The 26,599-nt window shown below is 41.4% G+C and overlaps 1 protein-coding gene across 1 annotated transcript in view; it reads right to left on the bottom strand.

Moving 5' to 3' along the window:
- otofa (otoferlin a) overlaps nt 1-26,599 on the bottom strand; it is a 374,531-nt gene that overhangs the window by 22,046 nt on the left and 325,886 nt on the right. The window contains exons 37-43 of the mRNA XM_072278846.1: nt 23,811-23,948; nt 22,885-23,012; nt 22,124-22,294; nt 11,163-11,323; nt 10,719-10,861; nt 7,958-8,046; nt 4,814-4,912 (exon numbers count right to left, since the gene is read on the bottom strand). Of these exons, the coding sequence (XP_072134947.1) occupies nt 4,814-4,912; nt 7,958-8,046; nt 10,719-10,861; nt 11,163-11,323; nt 22,124-22,294; nt 22,885-23,012; nt 23,811-23,948 (929 nt within the window). The remainder of the gene's footprint in view (nt 1-4,813; nt 4,913-7,957; nt 8,047-10,718; nt 10,862-11,162; nt 11,324-22,123; nt 22,295-22,884; nt 23,013-23,810; nt 23,949-26,599) is intronic.

The following is a 26,599-nucleotide window of genomic DNA, read 5'->3' as shown; positions in this document are numbered from 1 at the left end:
GGATCACAGTGGATTTAATTTGGCTTTTTGAGACTGATCACAGAAAAATACTCTTTCATGTCAAAGTGAAAACAGATCTCTACAAAATGATCTAAAATAATTACAAATATAAAGCACAAAATAATTGATTGCATAAGTATTCACCCCCATTCCCTTTAATATGACACACCAAATCATCACTGATGCAGCCAATTGGTTTTAGAAGTCACACAATTAGTTAAATGGAGATCACCAGTGCACAGTCAAGGTGTTTCAATTGATTGTAGTCATATATCTGGATGGTCCAACCGCTGAGGCGTAAGTATCCTGGCAAAAGCTACACAAAGGAATACTGCAAGCAACTCCGTGAGAAGGTTATTGAAAAACATGAGCCAGGAGATGGACATAAGGAAATTTCCAAGTCATTGAATATCCCTTGAAGTGTAGCCAAATCAATCATTAAGAAATGGAAAGAAAATGGAACAGCTATAAATTTGCCTAGAGAAAGTCATCCCCAAAATCTGAGTGACTGTGCAAGAGGGGAACTAGTGAGGGAGGCTACCTAGAGACTTATGACAACTCTGAAAGAGTTACAAGCTTCAGTGACTGAGATGGGAGAGACAGCGTACACAACAACTGTTGCCTGGCTGCTTCACCAGTCACAACTTTACAGGAGAGTGGCAAAGAGAAAGCCACTGTTGAAAAAAAATGCTCATGAAATCTTCGCTAGAGTTTGAAAGAAGGCAAGTGGGTGACTCTGAAATCAGCTAGAAGAAGGTTTTAAGTTCTGATGAAACCAAAATTGAAATTTTTGGTCATTAGACTGAACACTGTTTGGCATAAGCCAAACACTGCACATCATCAAAAACACCATTACTTCATGAAGCATGGTGGTGGCTGCATCATGCTGTGGGGATGCTTCACTGCAGCAGGCCCTGGAAGGCTTGTGAATGTAGTGGGTAAAATGAATGCAGCAAAATACAGGGAAATTCTGGAGGAAAACCTGATGTATCTGTAAGAGAATTATGACTTGGGAGAAGATTTGTTTTCCAGCAAGACAATGACCCCAAGCATAAATCCAAAGCTACACAAGAATGCCGTAAAAACAACAAAGTTAATGTCCTGGAGTGGCCAAGTCAGAGACCAGACCTCAATCCAACTAAGAATTTGTGGCTGGACCTGAAAAGGGCTGATCACTCATGATCCCCATGCAATCTAACAAACCTTGAACAGTTTTGTAAAGAAGCATGGGGAAAACTTGCAGTGTCCGGATGTGTAAAGCTGATAGAGACCTATCCACACAGACTCAAGGCTGTAATTGCTGCCAAAGGTGCATCTACTAAATACTAACTTGAATGGGGTGAATATTTATGCAATCAATTATTTTGTATTTGTAATTAATTTTGATTGCTTTGTAGAGACCTGCTTATACTTTGACACAAGATGCCGGTGAGGGTAGAAACACTGATCAGTGTCAAGTAAGCCAAATAAAATTGGAGGAGAAGATGGCAGCGTGACTGCAGCATGCTCGGCCACTTCGATGGTGATGTCTGTTATCTGTCAAGTAGGGGACCGTGCACAATTCTGATTTGATGGAGACGGATGTGAGAGTACGGAGGAACATCTGGAAAACTTCTGAAATGCCCGCTTCGCTGCCGCTGCTACTGTGTGGTAACCGGAATCTCCGGAGCAGAAGGCTCCGAAATCCTCGGCTTTGCATGTTTCAGTGGCCAGGGCAAGGTCGAAGGCGCTCGGCAGAGGATGGCGCTCGGGAGGCTGTATCGGAGGGGCTGGTTGGAGGCTCGAAGTTTTTGGACGGATGGACTCAGTGTCTGCTGTGGTCGGCTGCTTCCAAGGCATTGGCAAGTTGACGGTGCCTTGAGGTTTATGGCAGGGAGTTTCTCCCTTTTGCCGACTGCTATCGGGGACTCGGGAGTCGATCGACTCGGGACGTTGAGACTTTTTTTTACCGTGCCCATGGTTTGTTCTTCATCAAATTATGGTATTGTATTGCACTGCTGTAACTATATGTTATAATTATGTGGTTCTGTCAGTTTTAGTCTTTGGTTTGTCCTGTTTTCTGTGCTATCACTCCAGAGAAACATTGTATCATTTTTTAATGCATGTATGCATTTCTAAATGACAATAAAAGAGGACTGAGTGTTCTCATAATCTAAAATCTAAAAAATCTAAATCTAAATCCACTGTTATGTAATGTTGTAAAACAATAAAACATGAAAACTTCCGAGGGGATGAATACTTTTTATAGGCACTATGGGCACATTATGAATTACATTTTGTAGCTATTATATGATATTGTTAGTAATGAAATAGGTTTGTACAATGTGCACTGTTGGAATTAGTAATGAAAGTGACCTAAGGACACTCCTGTTTTTAACAACCTGGAGCAATGGTGCATACAAAACAAAGTGAATAAGAACCAAAATTCATGTAGTTCATAAAGATATTAGTAAAATTTACTGATCCAAGATAATTAACTTGAAAGACATTGCAGCCCTCATACACGCACAGGCGAATGTTTCAGTTATTTTGTCATAAGCTTTTTAAAAATAGTAATAAGCCAGCGGTTTTCAAAGCACAATTAATTTGAACATTAGTCATGCATGAGAAAGCTTGCATTCATTTTGCAAAGAAAAAAAGCACTAATACAGCAGTCACTGAATGAAATAACCATTAAAGCACATAAAAATGCAGTTAGCAGTGACACCATACCAACCAGATTTTTAGTTCTTTTCAGATTAAAAATTGCCAGACTTGACCCTTATCAAGGTACCTGTTATGTTATTTCTGAGTTAACCAGTTAACCACATTCAATACTGACAATCAGCGTGGATAACAATCTTTTAGGCATGAGGTGTGCAACCCCATCCCATAAAAATCCAGAGCGAGAGGAATGCTATCAGAAGCTCCAAAGACCCCACCCCTGCAAGAGGAAGGCTCTGTCAGAAGCCAATGACTCAGTGGGGGACATGGACTTAAGAAGAAGAAGATAACAATCTCTGCATTGAATTTGTGCTTCACTGGTTAGAGATACAATTATTTAAGGCTTGGACTATATTGTAGAAAAGAATTAAGTCAGGTATATTGAGAACTACTACTACTTTGGATGTAGATGATTTCACCTTATTTGGTAGGTGATGGGCAACAGTATATTGATGTAAATTTACCTAAGGTACAATAAAATGAGAGTGCTGGATAGCATAATAGAATAAATTAGTGCTATACTGAACAGTCACAGATTAAGAAAGACCATAGGGTAGACAAGGGCATGTTTGGGATGTGTCAAAGCATAGTGAGCTATCATTGAGAATACTGCCATGGTAAAGTGGATGAAATCCATTTAGTTGGATTTAAAAAGCCAAATCAGGATGACTGTGCAACCACACAAAAAGCTGGTGGAACTCAGTAGGTCAGGTAGTACCTATGGGAAAAAGTAAACAGATGATGTTTTAGGCTGAGATCCTTTTGTTCGCTCTTTTCCATAGATGCTGCCTGATCCATCAGCATTTTGTGTGTGTTGCTTTCGATTTCCAGCACATGCAAATCGTCTTGTGTTTGTGATTGTGCAACTAGGAATGCTTCATTAGCCATCAGATAGTGAGGGAAGTGCAAATCAGTAAATCTGCAGAGGAATTATTGATTTGTGTTAGAACTATAGTGTTTTGTTATTTGGAGAATGCAAACATCTAATACTAATTTGGGTAAGATCAAGATAGATGGAAAGGACAAACAGGGATTTCTGATATGTGAACAACTGACCAATACCTCCTTGCCCACAAGGAAGGAGGCAGGACTGAACCTGCAAAGAGGAATGAAAAGAGCTAAGAAGACCTTCAATAAGAATAACCTTGTGTCATAAAGTCTGGATTAGTAATAGAGAAGGACAAGGAAAATTCTGCAGTCAAACTTCTAAATTGAAATATGTCTAATTTCAATATGATGTGAGGGGATGCCAAGAGGTCTTTCAGAGTTTCGATACACTTGCACAAAGAAAAGAGAGGAGAATCAACAGGCCTCGTTGGATGTTCGGGGGGAGAGGGAATGCAGTGAGCCAAAACTGGGAATGACACATGTTGGGTGAATTCTTCAAATGTGAACCAGGCTTAATTCAATGACTTGACAAATGGTTGAAGCAAGTGAAATAGCTGATGAGGAGAAAACATGAAAACTTCTGAGGGTTATAAATACATCACTTTATACTTCCTAGATGCCTAAATATATTGGAAGTGTTATTTACACGCTTGTTGAGCTAAATTGGTTGTCTTCCTCCATACTCTTTAGTACCTTATATCTTAATTTTGCTTTTTTAGTCTTCTTCTGAAATGGCATTCTAGCTCAAAATGGGTTTGTCATTCTTACAGAAGGAGGTGTCAATTCAATCTGGAGTTGAGTTCTATTGCAATAAAATTTCCCAAAAGCTACATTGTAAGGTAGAAAATCACACTTGCTTTTTCTTAGTATATTACACCTCACACAAGTTACTGGAGGAACTAGAACTAGAAATATGCTTGCTATGGATGTAAAACACAGTTAAATTCCATTGCAAATAGCTATATTGCGGACATGGAGGGTGGGAAATGAATGATTGTTCAGCATAGAGGGGAGATGAGTCATGCAGTTGAATCATTACCCCTTGACATAGATGTCTGACATCTTCTCTCCTGTCATGAAAGCATCATCTTGAAGAACAACATCATCAGTGTTCCAAATAATAACACGCAGTTCATAACTGGTTAACAACAAAAGCAACAAAGAAAAATGAGCAAACCAAAACACACTTCAAATCCCACACAGGTCACACAGATGTACATACCCCCTGACAAAAATGTCACTAGATTTCTCTCCAGTGAAGTAATCATCGTCTTCCAAGATAACCTCATCTGTATTCCAAACTATCAGTCTAAGCTCATATCTGGCAGAGAGGAAGGAAATCAGGATAAGATGCTGGGGCACATGTAACATGACTGCACACCCATCAAGCTGCATTCTCTCTGTTGGTATTAACTTGGTACTACAAAGCTTCCAAGTGTTTTCAATTCAAGGTGGATTCTTTGCTCAAGGGAAGTGAGGAGCTGAAACAAAGTGAGTTTCCCAAAGTATTATCAGAACGTTCTTTTGATTTGCACTATATTGACTTCTTGAGTTGAGGAAAAACTTTTTCACCCACAGAGTTGTGGATCTGTGGAATGCTCTGCCTCAGAAGGCAGTGGAGGCCAATTCTCTGGATGCTTTCAAGAAAGAGTTAGATAAAGCTCTTAATGACAGCAGAGTCAAGGGATATGGGGAGAAGACAGGAATGGGGTACTGATTGTGGATGATCAGCCATGATCACAGTGAATGGTGGTGCTGGCTCAAAGGACCGAATGGCCTACTCCTGCACCTATTGTCTGTTGAGACAGTAGTCTTGCTGGACCCAAAACTCTACTGCTGATTAGACTCTTATTGGAGAAAATTTCATGCTTCGGATTCTTCAAAGTTCACCAATTTTTTTTGCAAAACAGTATTTGTATTATCTTGCTTAACAATCACTGAGATTTTGTTTTAGAAAGCAATTCCAGAAATTGTTATGTTTAATGACTACAGCCAACGATAGCTACACAGTCACAAAACTCAACAAAGTTTAATTTCTCATATTTTCTCATCCTTATAATTAGGACAAGTGGGTTAATCAAGAATAAATAACTGAGTGAAGAAGAAGTGAAAGAAAATATCTAAGGGACAACTCTTTTCAAACATTAGAGGATATCCCCTAGTGGGGCAATAGATTATCTGCATTTATGGTAATTCAGCACTAATGTTTGGCACTGTGTCTTCTTGGCACAGTACGATTCCATTCACATATTCACAAATACTTCATGGAGAAATGCAACAGAAATATTCACACTCCAACAATTAACCCGAAATTGTCTGAAACAATTAACCATAAAACAAGGATATGATTAGAGCACATATATTAGAGAATACCGGAGGCCATTCCAGAAACTATACTTTAGGTGTTAAACAAGGAAGGATTCTTAAACAACGTTACACTGAGAGATAAAACAAGCAAACATTGTAATCCCTGGAATGTAGTAATGCAAAGATTTCCTTGACGCTTTCACGATAATAAGGATAATTTCGTCCACTGATTGAGAGCTCTAGGTTTCAGTCTGAAGACGCAGCTAGGTTTTTCAGATCTGAAATTAAATGTACACTGCACACTGAGCATAGTGGTAATTTGAGACTCTCTTTTACAAATAGCATCTGTTGTTCTGTTTTTTGCCGCTTTTAAGCCAAGGGTATTAACAGATATGAGGAATAATGAACCATGTCACTCATAACCTCTCTGAACTTAAGCTAAGGCTGGAACGATTAAATATTCCACTACTGAATCTATGTTCCCATGTTTCTAATTCATCGTTGCACTGTGGGGTGGTGTAATTTGTGATACAATGTCATCTCTATTTTTGAACTCTGAGGCACGTATGATACACTCAGGAAAATGTTCTGATTTTCATGATGCTGGGCCTGGGCGACAGGGGTTTACATTTCGTCAATTAGCCAAAAACGGTGAGATTCTGCTGCTTAATATTCAAATTGTCTTCCAATGGGCAAGGGTTCACACAGGAACCCAACGGCCGAAGAAATATGACAAAAACAGAGTGAGCATGATGTTATTTGTTTAGCTAAGTTTAAATCTTGCAAAGTAAACCTCAGACATCACAGCACAGAGAGAAGTCATGACCTGTAAGAAAGATAATTTATTTTGATCAGTAATTTACTTTTGCATTAATAGGTCAACATATTGAACATCATGTGATTAGAGAACAAAGGTTCTCTGTATGGCTTGAAAATTAATCATAATGACTTTATTTTTATTCTCTCAGTTTTAGAAATAATATCCACCCTGAGGCCTTTGTGTATTAACTGCAGAGAAGATAATGGCAGACTTGTTGGTTGATAATACCTGCCATAAAACATGACACTGCTGACCAGGTGGTTCAGAATTAGGATCCAGGAGCTGATTAGTAATTCCTAAATAATGTTGGAAAAGCTTTGAGCTGGGATTTTCACAGAAATAAAAGGATGTTATTGGTGACTAAAAATTTTGAGAGGTTTTGTCCTATTTCAGTTGTGGCTAAGTTTAATTCACTCATCAGCTATAATAAGATAAAGTACATACAACATTTGTAAATTAAAATGAATTGTAATCGTATTTAAAAATACCAAACACCAGGCTTTTTCTTTCATTGTTAATCTGTTCTCTTCAGGAGAAAAGTGCTCAATTCTGGTCACCTCACTCCAGGAAGGACGTGGAAACCATAGAAAGGGTGCAGAGGAGAATTACAAGGATTTTGCCTGGACTAGGGAGTATGCTTTATGAGAATAGGTTGAGTGAACTTGGCCTTTTCTCCTTGGAGCGACGGAGGATGAGAGGTGACCTGATAGAGGTGTACAAGATAATGAGAGGCATTGATCGTGTGGATCGTCAGAGGCTTTTCCCCAGGGATGAAATAGATAGCACGAGAGGGCATAGTTTTAAGGTGCTTGGAAGTAGGTACAGAGGAGATGTCAGGGGCAGGTTTTTTATGCAGACATTGGTGAGTGCATGGAATGGGCTGCCGGCAACAGTGGTGGAGGCGGAAGTGATAGGGTCTTTTAAGAGACTCCTGGATGGCTAGAGCATAGAATAGTACAGCACAGCACAGGCCCTTCGGCCCACTATGAGCTTAGGCTACATGGAGCTTAGAAAAATAGAGCCTATGGGTAAAGCCTTGGTAGATCTAAGGTAGGGACATGTTCGGCACAGCTTTGTGGGCCGAAGGGACTGTACTATGCTGTATATTTTCTATGTTTTCTATGTTTCTAACTTAAGAAACAGCAATATCCTCACAACTATTGCAATAAGCATAAAAAAGAACAATTGTGCTGAATTAAAAATGTTAGACAACACCTCAAATAATATGAAATACTTTACTTCTTTGGCTTCCTTGGTGATATATCAATTGCTGCTCCTGGTGCAGGCTGGTCCTTTGGAAACATATCGACAAACAGTTCAATGCGACCCTGAAATTATACAGAAACCACTTTCAGGTTAATTATAGATAGCGCAGTCCCAATTCGCAAAATGTTTTCTATTATTTTGAATCAACTTAGAACTGGGCATACCACGCTTAATTCCTGATATTTTGTTGGAAATATCCTTCTGTGTTGTGTAGGTTTTGTCATCATTATGATACAACTGAACACATTCTATTCCATCATGAAGCATATAAGGTTGAAGGAAATCAAATACAGACTTCACTACAATCTTTGGAGGTAGTTTTCATTTTAAAACTTTATTAAGTTATGGAAGTGACTTTAATTTAATTCACAGTATTTTCTTTCACTATAGGGATTTTTGGAATAATTTAGTTTTCATTTGATAAAGTTTTATTTCTCAGTTCTCTACACCACAGTCCAGTAGAGTTGGTGGCAGTAATGCACCTATAAGTTGGACTACTAAGAATCATTAAAAGTCAAAAGCAGAAGAAGAAGAAATATGCTTTCTGAACTGTGCAATGATAGGTTTGGAGTCCAATTCACAACTCACCAGCACTGAGTTTTCTGTAATAACAGAGACTGGTTTACTTTGGTGGCTTCAATTAATTCTCTTTTGGAAAGTATAAATAAATATTTCTCTTTGGCCTCAAGCTCTCTTTTGCATCTCAAAGTAACTAACTCCACAGTGAATTCTGGGCTCCAGCCATCAGTAAATATTCAAAAGACATCCTGGGCCCTGATACATTCATAATTAAGAATCCCACTCTTTCAGTGTAGAAAGCTAAATTATAGAGATTTGAACTATTTTCCACCAGGATAGTAACTAAAATCATCACTTGTTAGACAGCTCACAAGAGAATTATCCTCCCCCAATTGTTAGATCAAGGTGACTTCTTCCATCAAGAATTTTTCTGCAAATAGTATTGTTCTATCCATGAAAAAAAACAAATAACTTTGATGGCATCTCATGCTAGTAATGCATCCGAGTTTTCTGGAGAGTAAATTTGAATATAGAGATAAATTTAGCAAGATCATAGGGGAATGGAATTCATTAATGACAGATTGTTGAAACCAAGTTTGATATTTTTAAATGTAAAATAAATCAAATGCAGAAATACCTAGCAAGTCAGGCACCAAGTCAGAAAGGGAAATAAAGTGTCTTTGACTTGAAACGTTAACCCTGTTTCTTGTTCCACAGATGTTGTCTAACCTTCTGGGTGCTTGCATATTTTTCAATTTTATTTCAGATTTTTGGCATTTGCAGTTTTTGGATTTTGATTTTATTTACATTCTCCATATAGGGAAATCTTTGATGGGTGGGTCTTTTGTGTCTAGTATCGGTATCCATGGATCAACTCTAAGAATATGGAATAGGTCTCTCCAACAGGGAGAAAGATGCAGCAGATTCTTAACACACTGCAATGACGATGTCTCCTCCTTTCTGATTTTTCTCTTTGACTTTGGTAAAATCTTTCATGTTCCCAATCTGATGTAACATTAATTAAATGCCAGCATCTATAAAAATGTTAACTGCAGTATTTTTAATAGATTGACATTATATTATTACGTTATGTAATTGTGTTAATATTTTAGAGGATATAAGTATATTTCTTCCTCTTACTATAGAAATGTTCCATCTAAAAGCCATGAATCCTATGTGGAACAGTTAGCTTTTAGTGCTCTCTATGCATGGAAGTTCAGTATGGCCAGGCACGAACTGAGATGTTGTAAACTACCACCTGGCTGATGACCGATGAAAGGACTGCAGTGTATATGTGCTGCATTGCAGATGGACATCACAGTGCAGCCAGAATGTGTAGAGATTTCCAAGCAGATAAACTGGGAACTCTGTCACCGGACCCAAAAACTGCACTCATCTTTATGGAGAGCAATGGCTGAGAGAGAAATAGATTCAACCTTATTTACAGTTTTATAATGAATTTCCATTAAATTAAATATACTTGCCTTTCAGATTTTTATTGCTCTTTATGTTGTTATATCATCTTTGATAGCTGCTGTATCTTTGTAGTGTGGTTTAATTGGCTCTCTTAATTGCTAGGTGCAGGTAGAGGATTGGGGACCCCGGGTGCTGATTCCAGATCAATATTTGATCAGATGGAAGTGACCTTTTCTGACTGGCATGAACAATTGTGCAATTCTTTCTGCACTGCTCCATGGCCTAGCTTCTTCTCAGCGGTTATTTTTTTCATAATTTGGATTCTATTTTGGTGTTTCTTTGAAAGTCACATTAGTCTTCAAATAGTTTGACCTAAAGCATAATATCACGGCCGGCAGACTCTATGACAGCCTTTGATTTCTCAATAACCTAACTGAAGCCAGGGCAAGAATAGGAATCAGAAATGATGTGGAAAGTGCTGAAAATGTTCAGCAGATCAGACAGAATTAACGTTGTTCCTCTCTCCGTTAAGCTTGTCTGACCCGTTGAGCGTTTTCAGTATTTCAAATATCTAGCTTTTGCAGTACCTCGTTGCTCTTATCTACACAGAAATATGATAATTACGTCATCTGTGCTCTTGGCGGAATGCCTTACTTGCAGGGAGTATATATCTGAAATCTCAGGTGATACAGATCATTATTTTCCAGGTAGACTATGATCTGAAACTAAATTGTTTATACTTCAATGATCACTCTCAGAAAATTACATTGTATGATCTTTTCTCCCGGATTTACTGTACCTGCTCAATGCCTGGTTTCTCAGGGTTCAGCAGAGGCCTTGTTTCCACATGTTCTGGAACTAATTTGCAGCCGACCCGTGGCACCTGCTCCCAGTGCTGGAGGACAATCAGGGACAGGTGTTCGTCAGTCTCCTTCTTCACTCCTGCGGAGGAGAAATTAAAGCAGTTGGCCAACATTGGTTCTGTGTGCTCTTCACAGGGAAATTTATGAGACTGTGGTGTTAGCAGCTGTGAAACTTATAACATGTGGAATCTATTTGTTATAATAAAACAAAACAAATGAAATAAAAATTTAAAAAACTAAACTAAATAAAATAAATGAGAGTATTTGTCATAAAGAAAATGAGGTATTTTAAAAGTCCAGGATATATACTTTCTCATATTCCTGTAGCTATCAGGTTTTGAGATGATGGGGAACAGAAATGATTAACTATTACTTCATACCATTTTCATCCTCAATCTCTGTTGGGCCCGTAAAGACTCTGTTGGCGACCTTTACTCTTCCTCCAGGTCCGAAGTGAGGCCCGTCTACTTTGCCTCCTTTGCAAAGTTTTGTTAGTATCTGAGTTGGGGTCATTGGATCTCTCCAGACATTGTATCCTTGACTGTGTACAGGAAGAACACATTGGTACACATTAGAGGCTTAATGACTGACAGTGAAATGCAACATACCCCAGTTGTGTTGCTTTGTTAATCTGACCTCAATAATGTCATGGCACTACTCTCTAAAGTACTTCCAATTTATATTGTGATCCTTATGCTGGGTATTTTTTGACACATAAATATTGTACTCTAACTGTGGTGGGAGGCAATCGTCAGGTTCTGCACAATCCAGCCCATTCTTATTGTGGGGCTTTGCACTTCAGAGCTTGAATGAGCTTGATCATTTTACAAGTTTCACCATCCACAGTGGTAGGCAGTTGCCAATGTGGATGGAAAAGTTAGTCAGAGGAAAGACTTTTCTGGTTAATTTCAATTAATACTAATGATTTTTCATTATTAAATGTATGAGCTGCCAAAAGGACATGAGGTGGTCTGGAACAGGAACTTGGTTTCTACCAACTGAACCCCATTGACCACTCTGCTGTTGACACTCTGGAAGATGAATTTCTCCTACATGCTGGCATTGTAAATTTTCCTGTGGCTTTAATCACACTGACTTGCTCTTTTTCATATCCCATCAACTTTTCCCTGCATTCTCTTATTGTTATTGTTATAGCTTCTGACTCAATCACCTACCCTGGTAATTGCTTTCACAAACACACGTTTGGCATAAGAGTGTTCACCTGCCAATTTTTTTCTAATTCTTGACATTTACTTTAGTATCTCTAATACTCCTCAGCCAACACTACAGCTTACAGTCTCACTTGACCAATTGATCTATGAGCTATAACCAGCACATCAGTCGTGAATCCATGAGCTCCTAGAGAGGAGGCAGCACACAGGTCTGGGAGTGAAATTTAAAGGGGAAAGCTTCACGGGAACTCAGCTATAACCGACGCACCGATCATGTGTCGGAGAGCAGGGAAGGTTCAGGCATAAAAGGGAGACACTGCCTAGCGGGGCGGTCATCAAAGGAGTGGTCTGAGGCAGAGTGGTAGGGCTTTGGCTCACTCGGGCTTTGGCAAGGTAAGTAGACTTCATTTTTTTTTCCCTTGCATTTTTTTTTGGAGGAATAGAGAGCATGTCTGTAGGGTTAGTTCTTTGCTCTGGGTGTCAGATGTGGGAATCCTGGGAATCTTCCAGTCTCCCAGGTGGCCACATCTGCACCAGGTGCACTGAGATGCAGCTCCTGAGAGACCGTGTTAGGGATCTGGAGCTGTGACTTGATGACCTACAGCTTAGGGAAAGTGAGCTGGAGATAGATGGGAGCTACAAGGAGTTAGTCACTCCAAGGCTGCAGGAGTTAGATAAGTGGGTGACTGTCAGGGAAGGGATGGGAAGAGTTCAGATAGTAGAGAGCACCCCTGTGGACATCCCCCTCAGTAATCGTTATCTCATTTTGGATGCTGTTGGGGGGCGGGGGGTGACATGACAGAGGACGACCACGGCGATCGGGTCTCTGGTATAGCCTGGTTCCATGGTGCAGAATGGAGAGAAGAAGATGAGGAATGCAATAGTCATTGGGGATTCCATAGTGAGGGGAACAGACAGGAGGTTCTGTCAACCTGATAGAGATGTCCCCTCTTCTGGGGGAGGTAAGACCTCTACAAAAAGGAGGGGTTACACCTGAACACAAAGGGGTCCAGTATCCTAGCAGACAGGTTTAATAGAGCTGTTAGGGAGGGTTTAACCTAATTTGGCAGGGGGATGGGAATCAGAGTGATAGGGCTGAGGAAGGGGAAAACAGAAATAAATCGAAGATAGCTTGTAATAGAGATAATAGAAAGGACAGGCAGGAGATGAGGCATAATCACAGCCAGTGGAATGAGTTACAGGGTAACAGAGGCATGGTGCAGTTAAAACAGAAAGCAACAAATACTGGACTGAAAGTGTAATATTTGAATGCACGCAGCATAAGAAATAAAATGGAAGATCTTGAAATTCAGCTACAGATTGGCAAGTATGACGTTGTGGCCATCTTGAAACTTGGCTAAAGGATGGCTGCCATTGGGAGTTGAACGTCCAAGGATATATGGTGTATCAGAAAGATAAGTTAGTAGGCAGAGGGGGGCGGTGTGGCCCTGTGTATAAGAAATCATATTAAATCATTAGAAAGGGATGATATATGACTGGAAGGTGTAGCATCTCTATCGGTTGATTTAAGAAATGACAAGGGTAAAAGGACCCTAATGGCAGTTGTATACAGGCCTCCAAACAGCAGCCGGGATGTGGATTACATACAGCGGGAATAGAAAAAGCATGTCAGAAGGGCAATGTCATGATATTCGTTGGGGATTTTAACATGAAAACCAGGCCAGTACTGGACCTCAAGAGAGAGAATTTGTAGAATGTCTAAGGGATGGCTTTTTAGATCAGCTTGTTGTTGAGCCCACTAGGGGATCGGCTGTGCTGGATTGGGTGTTGTGCAATGATCCAGAGGTAATAAGAGAGCTTAAGGTTAAGGAACCCTTGGGGATCAGTGATCACAGTATGACTGAGTTCACTTTGAAATTTGAGGGGGAGAAACTGAATTCCTATATGTTGGCATTTTAGTGGAATAAGAGAAATTACAATGGCATGAGAGGGGAACTGGCCAAGATTGACTAGAAAGGGATACTAGCAGGAAGGACAGCAGAACAGCAGTGGCTGGAGTTTCTGCGAAAAATGAGGGAAGTGTAAGACAGATATATTCCAAATAAGAAGAAATTTTTGAATGGAAGAAGGACATTACCATGGCTGACAAGTGAAGTCAGAGCCAAAGTAAAAGCAAAAGAGAGGGCATACAATGAAGTCAAAGCTAGTGGGAAGACAGAGGATTGGGAAGCTTTTAAAAACTTGCAGAAGGAAACCAAGAAGGTCATTAGGAAGGAAAAGATGGGTTATGAAAGGAAGCTGACAACTAATATCAAAGAAGAAGGAGTCTGAGAGTCTGAGTGGGAGTGCCGAGAAAGACATTTTTGAAATTTTCGTTATTTTTTTTTTCTCCAACGGCGTTCTGAGAGGCGGGACTGCGCAGGCGTGTTACGTCGGGCTGTGCAGGCGACAGATTTAAAAGGAACAGAGCCTCATAGAGCGGGCAGCGTAGTTTGCGGGCTGCGGAGTGAGCCGGGAGCAGAGTGAAGACTTAAGGGCTTCGGCTCAACGGGCTTAGGCGGAAACAGGTGAGGAAGGTTTGGCATTCATTTTCTGTTGTTATTTGAGGAGAGGGACAGTATGAGTGTGAGGGCAGTTTGCTGTTCTCGGTGTCGGATGTGGGAGGCCTTGGAGTCTCCAAGCCTCCCGGACGTCTACATCTGCGCCAAGTGCATCAAGATGCAGCTCCTAAGGGACCGCGTTACGAAACTGGAGCTGCAGCTCGATGACCTTCGTCTGGTTAGGGAGAGTGAGGAGGTGATAGAGAGGAGTTGCAGGCAGGTGGTCACGCCGGGGCCACGGGAGGCAGACAAGTGGGTCACGGTTAGGAGGGGGAAAGGGAAAAGTCAGGTAATAGGGAGTACCCCGGTGGCTGTGCCCCTTAACAACAGGTACTCCTGTTTGAGTACTTTTGGTGGGAACAGCTTACCCGGGGGAAGCGACAGTGGCCGTGCCTCCGGCACAGAGTCTGGCCCTGTAGCTCAGAAGGGTAGGGCAAGGAAGAGGAGGGCAGTTGTGATAGGGGACTCGATAGTAAGGGGGTCAGATAGGCGATTCTGTGGACGCAGTCCAGAGACCCGGATGGTAGTTTGCCTCCCTGGTGCCAGGGTCCGGGATATTTCTGATCGTGTCCAAGATATCCTGAAGTGGGAGGGTGAGGAGCCAGAGGTCATGGTACATATAGGTACCAATGACATAGGCAGGAAAAGGGATGAGGTCCTGAAAGGAGAATATAGGGAGCTAGGAAGGGAGTTGAGAAAAAGGACCGCAAAGGTAGTAATCTCGGGATTACTGCCTGTGCCACGCGACAGTGAGAGTAGGAATGCGATGAGGTGGAGGATAAATGCGTGGCTGAGGGATTGGAGCAGGGGGCAGGGATTCAAGTTTTTGGGTCATTGGGACCTCTTTTGGCGCAGGCGTGACCTGTACAAAAAGGACGGGTTGCACTTGAATCCTAGGGGGACCAATATCCTGGCAGGGAGATTAGCGGGGGCTACTGAGGTGACTTTAAACTAGAATGGTTGGGGGGTGGGAATCAAATTAAAGAGGCTAGGTGTGAGGAGGTTAGTTCACAACAGGGGAATGGGAACCAGTGCAGAGAGACAGGGGTGTAAAGTGAGGGTAGAAGCAAAAAGTACTATGGAGAAAAGTAAAAGTGGCAGGCCGACAAATCCAGGGCAAGCATTAAAAAGGGCCACTTTTCAGCATAATTGTATAAGGGCTAAGAGAGTTGTAAAAGAGCGCCTGAAGGCTTTGTGTGTCAATGCAAGGAGCATTCGTAATAAGGTGGATGAATTGAAAGTGCAGATTGTTATTAATGATTATGATATAGTTGGGATCACAGGGACATGGCTCCAGGGTGACCAGGGATGGGAGCTCAACATTCAGGGATATTCAATATTCAGGAGGGATAGACATGAAGGAAGGGGAGGTGGGGTGGCGTTGCTGATTAAAGAAGAGATTAACGCAATAGAAAGGAAAGACATAAGCCGGGAAGATGTGGAATCGATATGGGTAGAGCTGCGTAACACTAAGGGGCAGAAGACGCTGGTGGGAGTTGTGTACAGGCCACCTAACAGTAGTAGTGAGGTCGGAGATGGTATTAAACAGGAAATTAGAAATGTGTGCAATAAAGGAACAGCAGTTATAATGGGTGACTTCAATCTACATGTAGATTGGGTGAACCAAATTGGTAAAGGTGCTGAGGAAGAGGATTTCTTGGAATGTATGCGGGATGGTTTTTTGAACCAACATGTCGAGGAACCAACTAGAGAGCAGGCTATTCTGGACTGGGTTTTGAGCAATGAGGAAGGGTTAATTAGCAATCTTTTCGTGAGAGGCCCCTTGGGTAAGAGTGACCATAATATGGTGGAATTCTTCATTAAGATGGAGAGTGACATAGTTAATTCAGAAACAAAGGTTCTGAACTTAAAGAGGGGTAACTTTGAAGGTATGAGACGTGAATTAGCTAAGATAGACTGGCAAATGATACTTAAAGGATTGACGGTGGATATGCAATGGCAAGCATTTAAAGGTTGCATGGATGAACTACAACAATTGTTCATCCCAGTTTGGCAAAAGAATAAATCAAGGAAGGTAGTGCACCCGTGGCTGACAAGAGAAATTAGGGATAGTATCAATTCCAAAGAAGCAGCATACAAATTAGCTAGAGAAAGTGGCTCACCTGAGGACTGGGAGAAATTCAGAGTTCAGCAGAGGAGGACAAAGGGCTTAATTAGGAAGGGGAAAAAAGATTATGAGAGAAAACTGGCAGGGAACATAAAAACTGACTGTAAAAGCTTTTATAGATATGTAAAAAGGAAAAGACTGGTAAAGACAAATGTAGGTCCCCTGCAGACAGAAACAGGTGAATTGATTATGGGGAGCAAGGACATGGCAGACCAATTGAATAATTACTTTGGTTCTGTCTTCACTAAGGAGGAAATAAATAATCTTCCAGAAATAGTAGGGGACAGAGGGTCCAGTGAGATGGAGGAACTGAGTGAAATACATGTTAGTAGGGAAGTGGTGTTAGGTAAATTGAAGGGATTGAAGGCAGATAAATCCCCAGGGCCAGATGGTCTGCATCCTAGAGTGCTTAAGGAAGTAGCCCAAGAAATAATGGATGCATTAGTGATAATTTTTCAAAACTCGTTAGATTCTGGACTAGTTCCTGAGAATTGGAGGGTGGCTAATGTAACTCCACTTTTTAAAAAAGGAGGGAGAGAGAAACCGGGGAATTATAGACCGGTTAGCCTAACGTCAGTGGTGGGGAAACTGCTGGAGTCAGTTATCAAGGATGTGATAACAGCACATTTGGAAAGTGGTGAAATGATCGGACAAAGTCAGCATGGATTTGTGAAAGGAAAATCATGTCTGACGAATCTTATAGAATTTTTTGAGGATGTAACTAGTAGAGTGGATAGGGGAGAACCAGTGGATGTGGTATATTTGGATTTTCAGAAGGCTTTTGACAAGGTCCCACACAGGAGATTAGTGTGCAAACTTAAAGCACACGGTATTGGGGGTAAGTTATTGGTGTGGGTGGAGAGTTGGTTAGCAGACAGGAAGCAAAGAGTGGGAATAAACGGGACCTTTTCAGAAAGGCAGGCAATGACTAGTGGGGTACCGCAAGGCTCAGTGCTGGGACCCCAGTTGTTTACAATATATATTAATGACTTGGATGAGGGAATTAAATGCAGCATCTCCAAGTCTGCGGATGACACGAAGCTGGGTGGCAGTGTTAGCTGTGAGGAGGATGCTAAGAGGATGCAGGGTGACTTGGATAGGTTGGGTGAGTGGGCAAATTCATGGCAGATGCAATTTAATGTGGATAAATGTGAAGTTATCCACTTTGGTGGCAAAAATAGGAAAACAGATTATTATCTGAATGGTGGCCAATTAGGAAAAGGGGAGGTGCAACGAGACCTGGGTGTCATTATACACCAGTCATTGAAAGTGGGCATGCAGGTACAGCAGGCGGTGTAAAAGGCGAATGGTATACTGGCATTTATAGCGAGAGGATTCGAGTACAGGAGCAGGGAGGTACTACTGCAGTTGTACAAGGCCTTGGTGAGAGCACACCTGGAGTATTGTGTGCAGTTTTGGTCCCCTAATCTGAGGAAAGACATCCTTGCCATAGAGGGAGTACAAAGAAGGTTCACCAGATTGATTCCTGGGATGGCAGGACTTTCATATGAAGAAAGACCGGATGAACTGGGCTTGTACTCGTTGGAATTTAGAAGATTGAGGGGGGATCTGATTGAAACGTATAAGATCCTAAAGGGATTGGACAGGCTAGATGCAGGAAGATTGTTCCCGATGTTGGGGAAGTCCAGAACGAGGGGCCACAGTTTGAGGATAGAGGGGAAGCCTTTTAGGACCGAGATTAGGAAAAACTTCTTCACACAGAGAGTGGTGAATCTGTGGAATTCTCTGCCACCGGAAACAGTTGAGGCCAGTTCATTGGCTATATTTAAGAGTGAGTTAGATATGGCCCTTGTGGCTACGGGGGTCAGGGGGTATGGAGGGAAGGCTGGGGCGGTGTTCTGAGTTGGATGATCAGCCATGATCATAATAAATGGTGGTGCAGGCTTGAAGGGCTGAATGGCCTACTCCTGCACCTATTTTCTATGTTTCTATGTTTCTAAGATACTGAAAGCTTTTTTAAGAATATAAAAGGTAAAAGAGAGTTGAGGGTAGCTACATGAAAATGAAGCTGGAGATATTGTAATGAGAGAAGCAGAGATAGCAGAGGAACTGAATGTGCATTTTGCATCAGTCTTCACAGTAGAAGACATCTGCAGTATACTGGACATTCAAGAGTGTCAGCCAAGTGAAGAATGTACAGTGAAAATTACTATTGAGAAGGTGCTGAGTAAGCTTAATGGTCTGAGGGTGGTTAAATCTCTTGGACCCGATGGAATGCATCATTGGGTTCTGAAGGAAGTAGCTGGAGAGATTCTGGAGGCATCAACAATGATCTTTCAAGGATCAACAGATTCTGGCATTGTACAGGATGACTGGAAAACTGCAAATGTTACTCTGCCATTTAAGAAGGGTGGGGGGCAGCGGAAAGGAAACTATAGACCACTTAGCCTGATATCAGTGGTTGGGAAGTTGTTGGAATCGATTGTTAGGGATGAGATGACGAAGTACCTGGGGGCACATGACAAGATAGGTCAAAGCTAGCATGGTTTCCTGAAAGGAAAATCCTGCCTGACTAATCTACTGCAATTTTTTGAGCAAATTACAAGCAGGGTAGACAAGGGAAATGTAGTAGATGTGGTGTACTTGGATTTTCAGAGGGCCTTTGACAAGGTGTGACACATGAGGCTGCTGAGCAAGATAAGAGCCCATGGAATTACAGGGAAGTTACTAGCATGGGAAGAGCATTGGCTAGTTGGCAGAAAACAGAGAGAGGGAATAAAGGGATCCTATTCTGGCTGGCTGCCAGTTACCAGTGGAGTTCCACAAGGGTTGGTGCTGGGACCACTTTTTACAATGTACAGTATATCAATGATTTGACTGCGGTATTAATGGATTTGTGGCTAAATTTGACGATGATACAAAGATAGGTGGAGGAGCAGGTAATGTTGAGGAAACAGATAGCCTGCAGAGAGATTTAGATAGTTTAGGGAATGGGCAAAGAAGTGGCAAATGAAATACAATGTTGGAAAGTGTATGGTCATGCACTTTGGTGGAAGAAATAAGTGGGCAGACTATTATTTAGATGGGGAGATATTTCAAAATGCAGAGATGCAAAGGGACTTGGGAATCCTTGTGCAGGATACCCTAAAGGTTAACCTCCAGGTTGAGTCAGTTGTGAAGAAGGTGAAGGCAATGCTGGCATTCATTTCTAGAAGTTTTGAATATAAGAGCAGGGATGAGATGTTGAGGCTCTATAAGGCACTCGTGAGACCATACTTTGGGCTCCTTATTTTAGAAAGGATATACTGACATTGGAAAGGGTTCAGAGAAGATTCACGAGAATAATTCTAGGAATGAAAGGGTTACCGTATATGGAACATCTGGCAGCTTTTGGGCTATATTCCATGTGTTACATGACCATGGTTTTGTTTACTGTGGGTGTCACTTTAAAACACCTGAATGAGGTGGGACTATGACATTAGTATAACAAGCTGCGACAGACCACTGGGACTTTCGGGTGGGGGGGGAGGGGGAGAGGGGGGGAGGGGGGGAGGGGGGGAGGGGGGGAGGGGGAGAGGGGGAGGGGGGAGGGGGGAGGGGGGAGGGGGAGGGGGGAGGGGGGGAGGGGAGGGGGAGGGGGAGGGGGAGGGGGGGAGGGGGGAGGGGGAGGGGGGAGGGGGAGGGGGACGGGGGAGGGGGAGGGGGAGGGGGAGAGAGAGAAAGCAACTGGAGTAGCTTGTTGCAGCAATGGGTAAAGTCTGATACTTTCCCATGCCCTGCGAATTGGGTTGATCAACAGCACCCAGTGCACATTTGATCTGTGACTGTCACTTCGTATGATCCATACGTGGATTCTGTTGGAGTATCCAGTGGCAACCACTTTTGTTAACCCTTACATGGTTTTGGGTATATTATGTGGTAACCACTTGTGCTAAAGGAATATTCCGTGGCTGTCACCTTTGTGATATTTCTATGTGGATTTTGGGATGACTTGATGGATAAGATCTTCGGTGCCTGTTATTTCGTTTTTTCCAGCGTGGAACCTATGGAAATCTCCGTAATCGCCTCCTCTCTACATTTTGATGTGGATTTACAAGTTTCTTCCCTCACTTGTTCCGTGGATTACTGGACTGGACTTAGCCATCCTAAGACTTTATGAACTGTTCCTAAGCTTGACTGTTTGGAGCCACACACACATAACACTGTTAATTTGTGTTTATTTCATTTAATTTTCTATATTTTGAGTAGATACTAATAAAGTTAGTGGTTTTAACAGTAAAACCTGACTCAATTTGTGATCTATTGCTGCTGGTACGTAACACCTGGAGTTCAGGAAAATGAGGGGGGGGGGGAATCTCATAGAAACATTACGAATGTTAAAAGACCTGAACAATTAGATATGGCAAAGTTATTTCCCATGGTAGGGGAGTCCAGGACAAGAGGGCACGACTTCAGGATTGAAGGACGTCTATTTAGAACGGAGATGCGGAGAAATTACTTCAGTCAGAGGGAGATAAATCTGTGGAATTTGTTGCCACAAATGGCTGTGGATGTGAAGTCATTGGGTGCATTTAAGGCAGAGAGAGATGGGTTCTTGATTAGTCAGGGCATCAAAGGGTATGGAGAGAAGGAAGGGCAGCAGGGATGACTAGAATAATTGGATCAGCCCATGATTGAATAGCGGAGGAGACTTGATGGGCTGAATGGCTTACTTTTGGTCTTATATCTTATGGTCTTATGAGCTTTTCCACTTCTATTAACATACAACTGTTTATTGCAAACAAACAAAAGCATTTTTAACACAGGCCCAAAGCCCAGCCTTCTACCACTCTTGTCTACTTTCACCATGTCACACATGACCCCATCCCACTCCTCGCTTCCTGACCCTTTTACCCTGCCCAGCTCATGAGATGTCATAATTTCCAAATAAGAACAAAGCTCTCCTGGAGCAAAAAAACCTGAAGCAGCAGGGATGATTGCCGTGTACCCACACTTTATATCCCCATGCAGGAAAATTCCATGGAAGATGTTACAATGGCTGGATCATCCCACACACAAATGCAAAACAACTGCAGATTTCTGCTTTGCCTGAGTGTATCCCTTACTTCCTCTCATTGCATCAATAACTTACCTGCTTCTCAGGCCTATTGATCTTTGCATGCCCAAAACAAGCAAGCTGCTTCTGAACGCGCACTTTGTTCAGACAAGCACTTGGCTGATGCTCCAGATTTTATGCAGGAACAATTCCCACAACATTTCTTGAGTGTGGCCTCAGTATCCTGACAGGCCTAGCCTGTAGTTCAAATTCCTACTTTCACCATTTAACCCCACCCCTCATCGTTTTCAATATTTCATAAAGAAATATTGTCCTAGACTTCCTCTGAATGTCACATTAAACAGAAGAACGGGATTCAAATTAAAGTCTCTCTACAGTAGACATGAACATTAACATCCATTATGCATCATAATCTAATCGTGATTTAAAATATAACTTTCTTAAAATAAATAGTGTTACTTACACTGAATATTGCTGTGAGATGCCACAGGTTGCTCTGTGTTTGCTGTAGAAGCGATTCTCCAGATCAATTTTCGTTTCTCCAATTAGATCATCTGTACCCACTAAATCCCAGTCAAATATGGCCACTGTCAGCATGGACTCCATTGGAAATGTGGCATCAATGTCAAACGATCTGGATGAGTGGATAAAATCATCAGAACTTAAACAACAAGTAGGAAAAAAGTACTTACTCTGGAAATAAAATGGTAATGCATAGTATCTGTTCAGAGTCAGCAATACATACTGTGGAATGTTTTACGCCAAGGTGTAGTGGAGTAAAATTTGTCTCCACTGGTTAACTTCTGGTAGGATCCTGTACCAAATCCCTAGTCGGCTTGGTGCTGGGAACAAACAGCTGCTCTTTAGCAGTGTGTCTCTGAGACTTGGAGAGGGTAGCCCACAGTGATTTAAACAGATGGATTCAGAGATGTTTCAAGTCAAAGACTTTGCTTCTCTGTTCTGAAGTGAAGATACTAGCAGTGGGGCCAGCCTCAGTGCCTGAACTTACTTCAAAATTTATACCTGATTTCAAAAGCTTTAGGAACCTGGGGCTATCAAAGACTCACTTGGTGGGATTCATGGACTAAGCCTCCAATGTTCCCTATCCATGACTGTTATGATGAAGTGATCTTATAATGTCATCCCAAAATTCAGTTATTTATTCTTGAAATGGCCGCAACAAAAATTGCAAAACTACTTTCTCGACTCATCTACATGACTTACTTGCCAAAGACAGGATTAAGTTGCTTGGAGATATAGTTCTCCTTGTCCCTGATTTCTGTTTTGCCGAGTTTTATGACAATATATGGGTCTGCTTTGCCATTGATATCAGCTGGATGTAAGTCTGTAGCCTAAGAGAACAGATTAAATGATAAAGCTAAGGATCCATGAAAATTCATCTAAAGTCAAATTTGGTGAATGATCAAGAATGAAAATGTAAAACCTCAAATTATGGAAGAGACTGCAGAGTAATCAATCCCTTAAATAGCTGGTTGTGAATGCTTACGATGTGTTTGTCTTGAAGGCATGGCAGATGGCAACCCTTCAACATTCTCCTTCCCACATTTCAGTTTACTATACTTTGTGCTCACAGATCAGACCTTGAGCCTTGGAGGAGTAAATAATTCACTAGTTCTTTTGAACAATTGTGGATGTGTCTTGCATAAAAAGAGATTTATGAGATAATTCCAGTGTTTTTGATTGTGGGGTACAATTTTAAATTAAAATTGTATTAAAATTAAATTACAATTTAAGTTACTGTTTTAAATTGGCTCATGTGATTATATCTGGGCCATCAGTGCACAAAGTTTAAAATTACCTTGAGAGTCATGTTCCTCATGCCTGTCTGTGAAACTGGTGCCACCTTGTGGCAGTATTCTGAATCAGTGAAATTCAGATTGACACTAAGGCTAGGATCACCAAACCTACTGATTTTGGGAACTCTTCATGGACCTTTCACATTCAACAAAGGTTTCTTTGATGCCTGTTAATTCAATTCAATTAATTGATTAAAATGGGATAAAAGGCCAACTTGAATCTGGATGAAGGAAATACTAAGATGTTTGATCAGCAGAAGTGTTCACGTTTTGTCTACAGCCGTAAAAGTGAAACTCTTCAGCTTTTCTGAGACTTGTTTGCTCACCACTTACCCTTACTACATACACTCTGACCAAAACATTGATGAGATCATTGCTTGGGATACCCTGGAACATTCCAAAAGTGGGTTCATAACCTGCTTCCCGAGCAATATCATCTGGTAGAGGTACCTTGTACACACAGACAGAGCCCTGCACACATTAAAAAAAAACACATGAAAGTGAAAGATAACAAGAGTGTAAGATACATTAAGTAAGTAAGTAAATAAATATATAAAAATCTATATTGATTTACCTAACAAAGCTACATAAGCCGAGGATTTCGAGATGGGTTCTTTAAGTAAATTCTTTTACAAATTTAAGAAAAAGCAAAATTTTATTTCAAGCGGCAAATGAATACAGCAGTATTTGCAAATTATGTGCGGGCAATTAAGTGCTTCATTTGAACCTGATGGTTACAATGCTGCAAGAGACAGAGAATTTGTGCATGCTTCATAACTTCTATACAGTTTTTGAAAATGCCTGCACAATTACTTTTTCTGTTGTGATTCAAAATTCCACCATAAAAATGGAGTCACATCAAATGATGAACTGCACAAGCAAATAGATTCCTTTTCAAAAAGCAACTTCTGAAGCACTTTACATTTAACAATGGAAAATCTAATGATTCTCCCTGAGGATTATGTAGTCTTTTTCTATTTGCCCCAACAATTCATTGCATGGGGCTGGTCTGTTTTTCCTCTGACATTTACATATTTGTAGGAACATTTTGATGTCACCTATTAAATTAAAATATTACCTCCTAGAAAGTAATGTCTCATGGAACATAGAACAGCACACCTCTGGACGGGCCATTCACCGACAATGGTGATCCAATCTTGATGCTGATTTATACTGAATGGCTTTTTCCTCTTTATCATCCATATCCTTCCATTCTTTTCATATTCATGTGACTGTCCAAAAAATGTTTAAACTCCACCAAACTGCCTAATTCCACTACCACCCATGGTAACTAACCCATTCCCGACATCTACTACTCTCCTTGTAAAAAACTCATTGCCTTTGAACTTCCACCCTCTAACCTTAAAAGCATCTTTGGTCTTTGACGCTTCTGTGCTGAGGAACAGATTCTGGCTGTGTACTCCATCAATACTTCTCATAATTTTTAAAATCTTCCATCAGCCTCTAAAGGGAACAATCAAAGCTTGTCCAACCTGTCCTTACAGCTAATAGCTTCTATTCTGGGCAGCATCATGATAAACTTCTTCTGCAGCTTTTACTCATCCTCCATTTTTTCCTATGATGGGGTGACTGGAACTGCATGCAACACTCCCAGTGTGGCCCTACTGAAGCTCTACATAGCTGTAGCACGACTTCCTTACTCTTACATTCAACACCTCTCCTAATGAAGGCAAGCATTCCATGTGCCTTCTTTACCACCTTATCCACTAGTGTCGCTGCTGTCAGTGAGCTATGAACCTGGCCCCCAAGATACCTTTGTAGTTCCACGATGTTAACAGGCCTAATATTAGCTGTATACTTTCACCTTCCAAAGTGCAATACCTCACACTTACCCAAATTAAACTCCAACTGGCATTTCCCTGACCATATCTATAACTGATCTATATCCCACTGTTTTCTTCAATAGTCCTTTACATTGTATACAACTCCAATAATCTTAGACTCATCTGCAAATTTCACCCATCTATATTGTCATCCAAGTCAACAAGAATGCAACAAGCTTGCAGAGAGTAGTGCACTCATCCTAATATCTCACAGACACATTTCTCTCCACCATTGGTAGTGTCAAAAGGAGATGCTACTTCAAGGCGGCAAAATTCCGTCATCAAAGATTCCCACCATCCAGGCCTTTCCACCTTCTCACAGCTACCATTGGGCAGAAAGCATTAAGTCTGAAGTCCCACGCCACCAGGTTCAAGAACAGTTACTTCTCTTCAGCCATTTGGTCTTGAATGATCTGGCATCACCACAATCAAGTTTAATTATTATTCAACAATACATCGATAACCCCACTTTTTAAAAAAGGAGGGAGAGAGAAGCCGGGGAATTATAGACCGGTTAGCCTGATGTCGGTGGTGGAGAAACTGCTGGAGTCAGTTATCAAAGATGTGGTAACAGCACATTTGGAAAGCGGTGAAATCATCAGACAAAGTCAGCATGGATTTGTGAAAGGAAAATCATGTCTGGCAAATCTCATAGAATTTTTTGAGGATGTAACTAGTGGAGTGGATAGGGGAGAACCAGTGGATGTGGTATATTTGGATTTTCAAAAGGCTTTTGACAAGGTCCCACACAGGAGATTAGTATGCAAACTTAAAGCACATGGTATTGGGGGTAAGGTATTGATGTGGATAGAGAATTGGTTAGCAGACAGGAAGCAAAGAGTGGGAATAAATGGGACCTTTTCAGAATGGCAGGCAGTGACTAGTGGGGTACCGCAAGGCTCAGTGCTGGGACCCCAGTTGTTTACAATATATATTAGTGACTTGGATGAGGAAATTAAATGCAGCATCTCCAAGTTTGCTGATGACACGAAGCTGGGCGGCAGTGTTAGCTGTGAGGAGGATGCTAAGAAGATGCAGGGTGACTTGGATAGGTTGGGTGAGTGGGCAAATTCATGGCAGATGCAATTTAATGTGGATAATTGTGAAGGTATCCACTTTGGTGGCAAAAATAGGAAAACAGATTATTATCTGAATGGTGGCCGATTAGGAAAAGGGGAGGTGCAATGAGACCTGGGTGTCATTATACACCAGTCATTGAAAGTGGGCATGCAGGTACAGCAGGCGGTGAAAAAGGCGAATGGTATGCTGGCATTTATA

Source organism: Mobula birostris, chromosome 2 (genome assembly GCF_030028105.1).
Source record: "Mobula birostris isolate sMobBir1 chromosome 2, sMobBir1.hap1, whole genome shotgun sequence".
In the NCBI taxonomy this organism is placed as follows: domain Eukaryota; kingdom Metazoa; phylum Chordata; class Chondrichthyes; order Myliobatiformes; family Myliobatidae; genus Mobula; species Mobula birostris.
The sequence above is the reverse complement of the archived record's forward strand: the minus strand, read 5'-3'. Positions and strand labels throughout refer to the sequence as shown.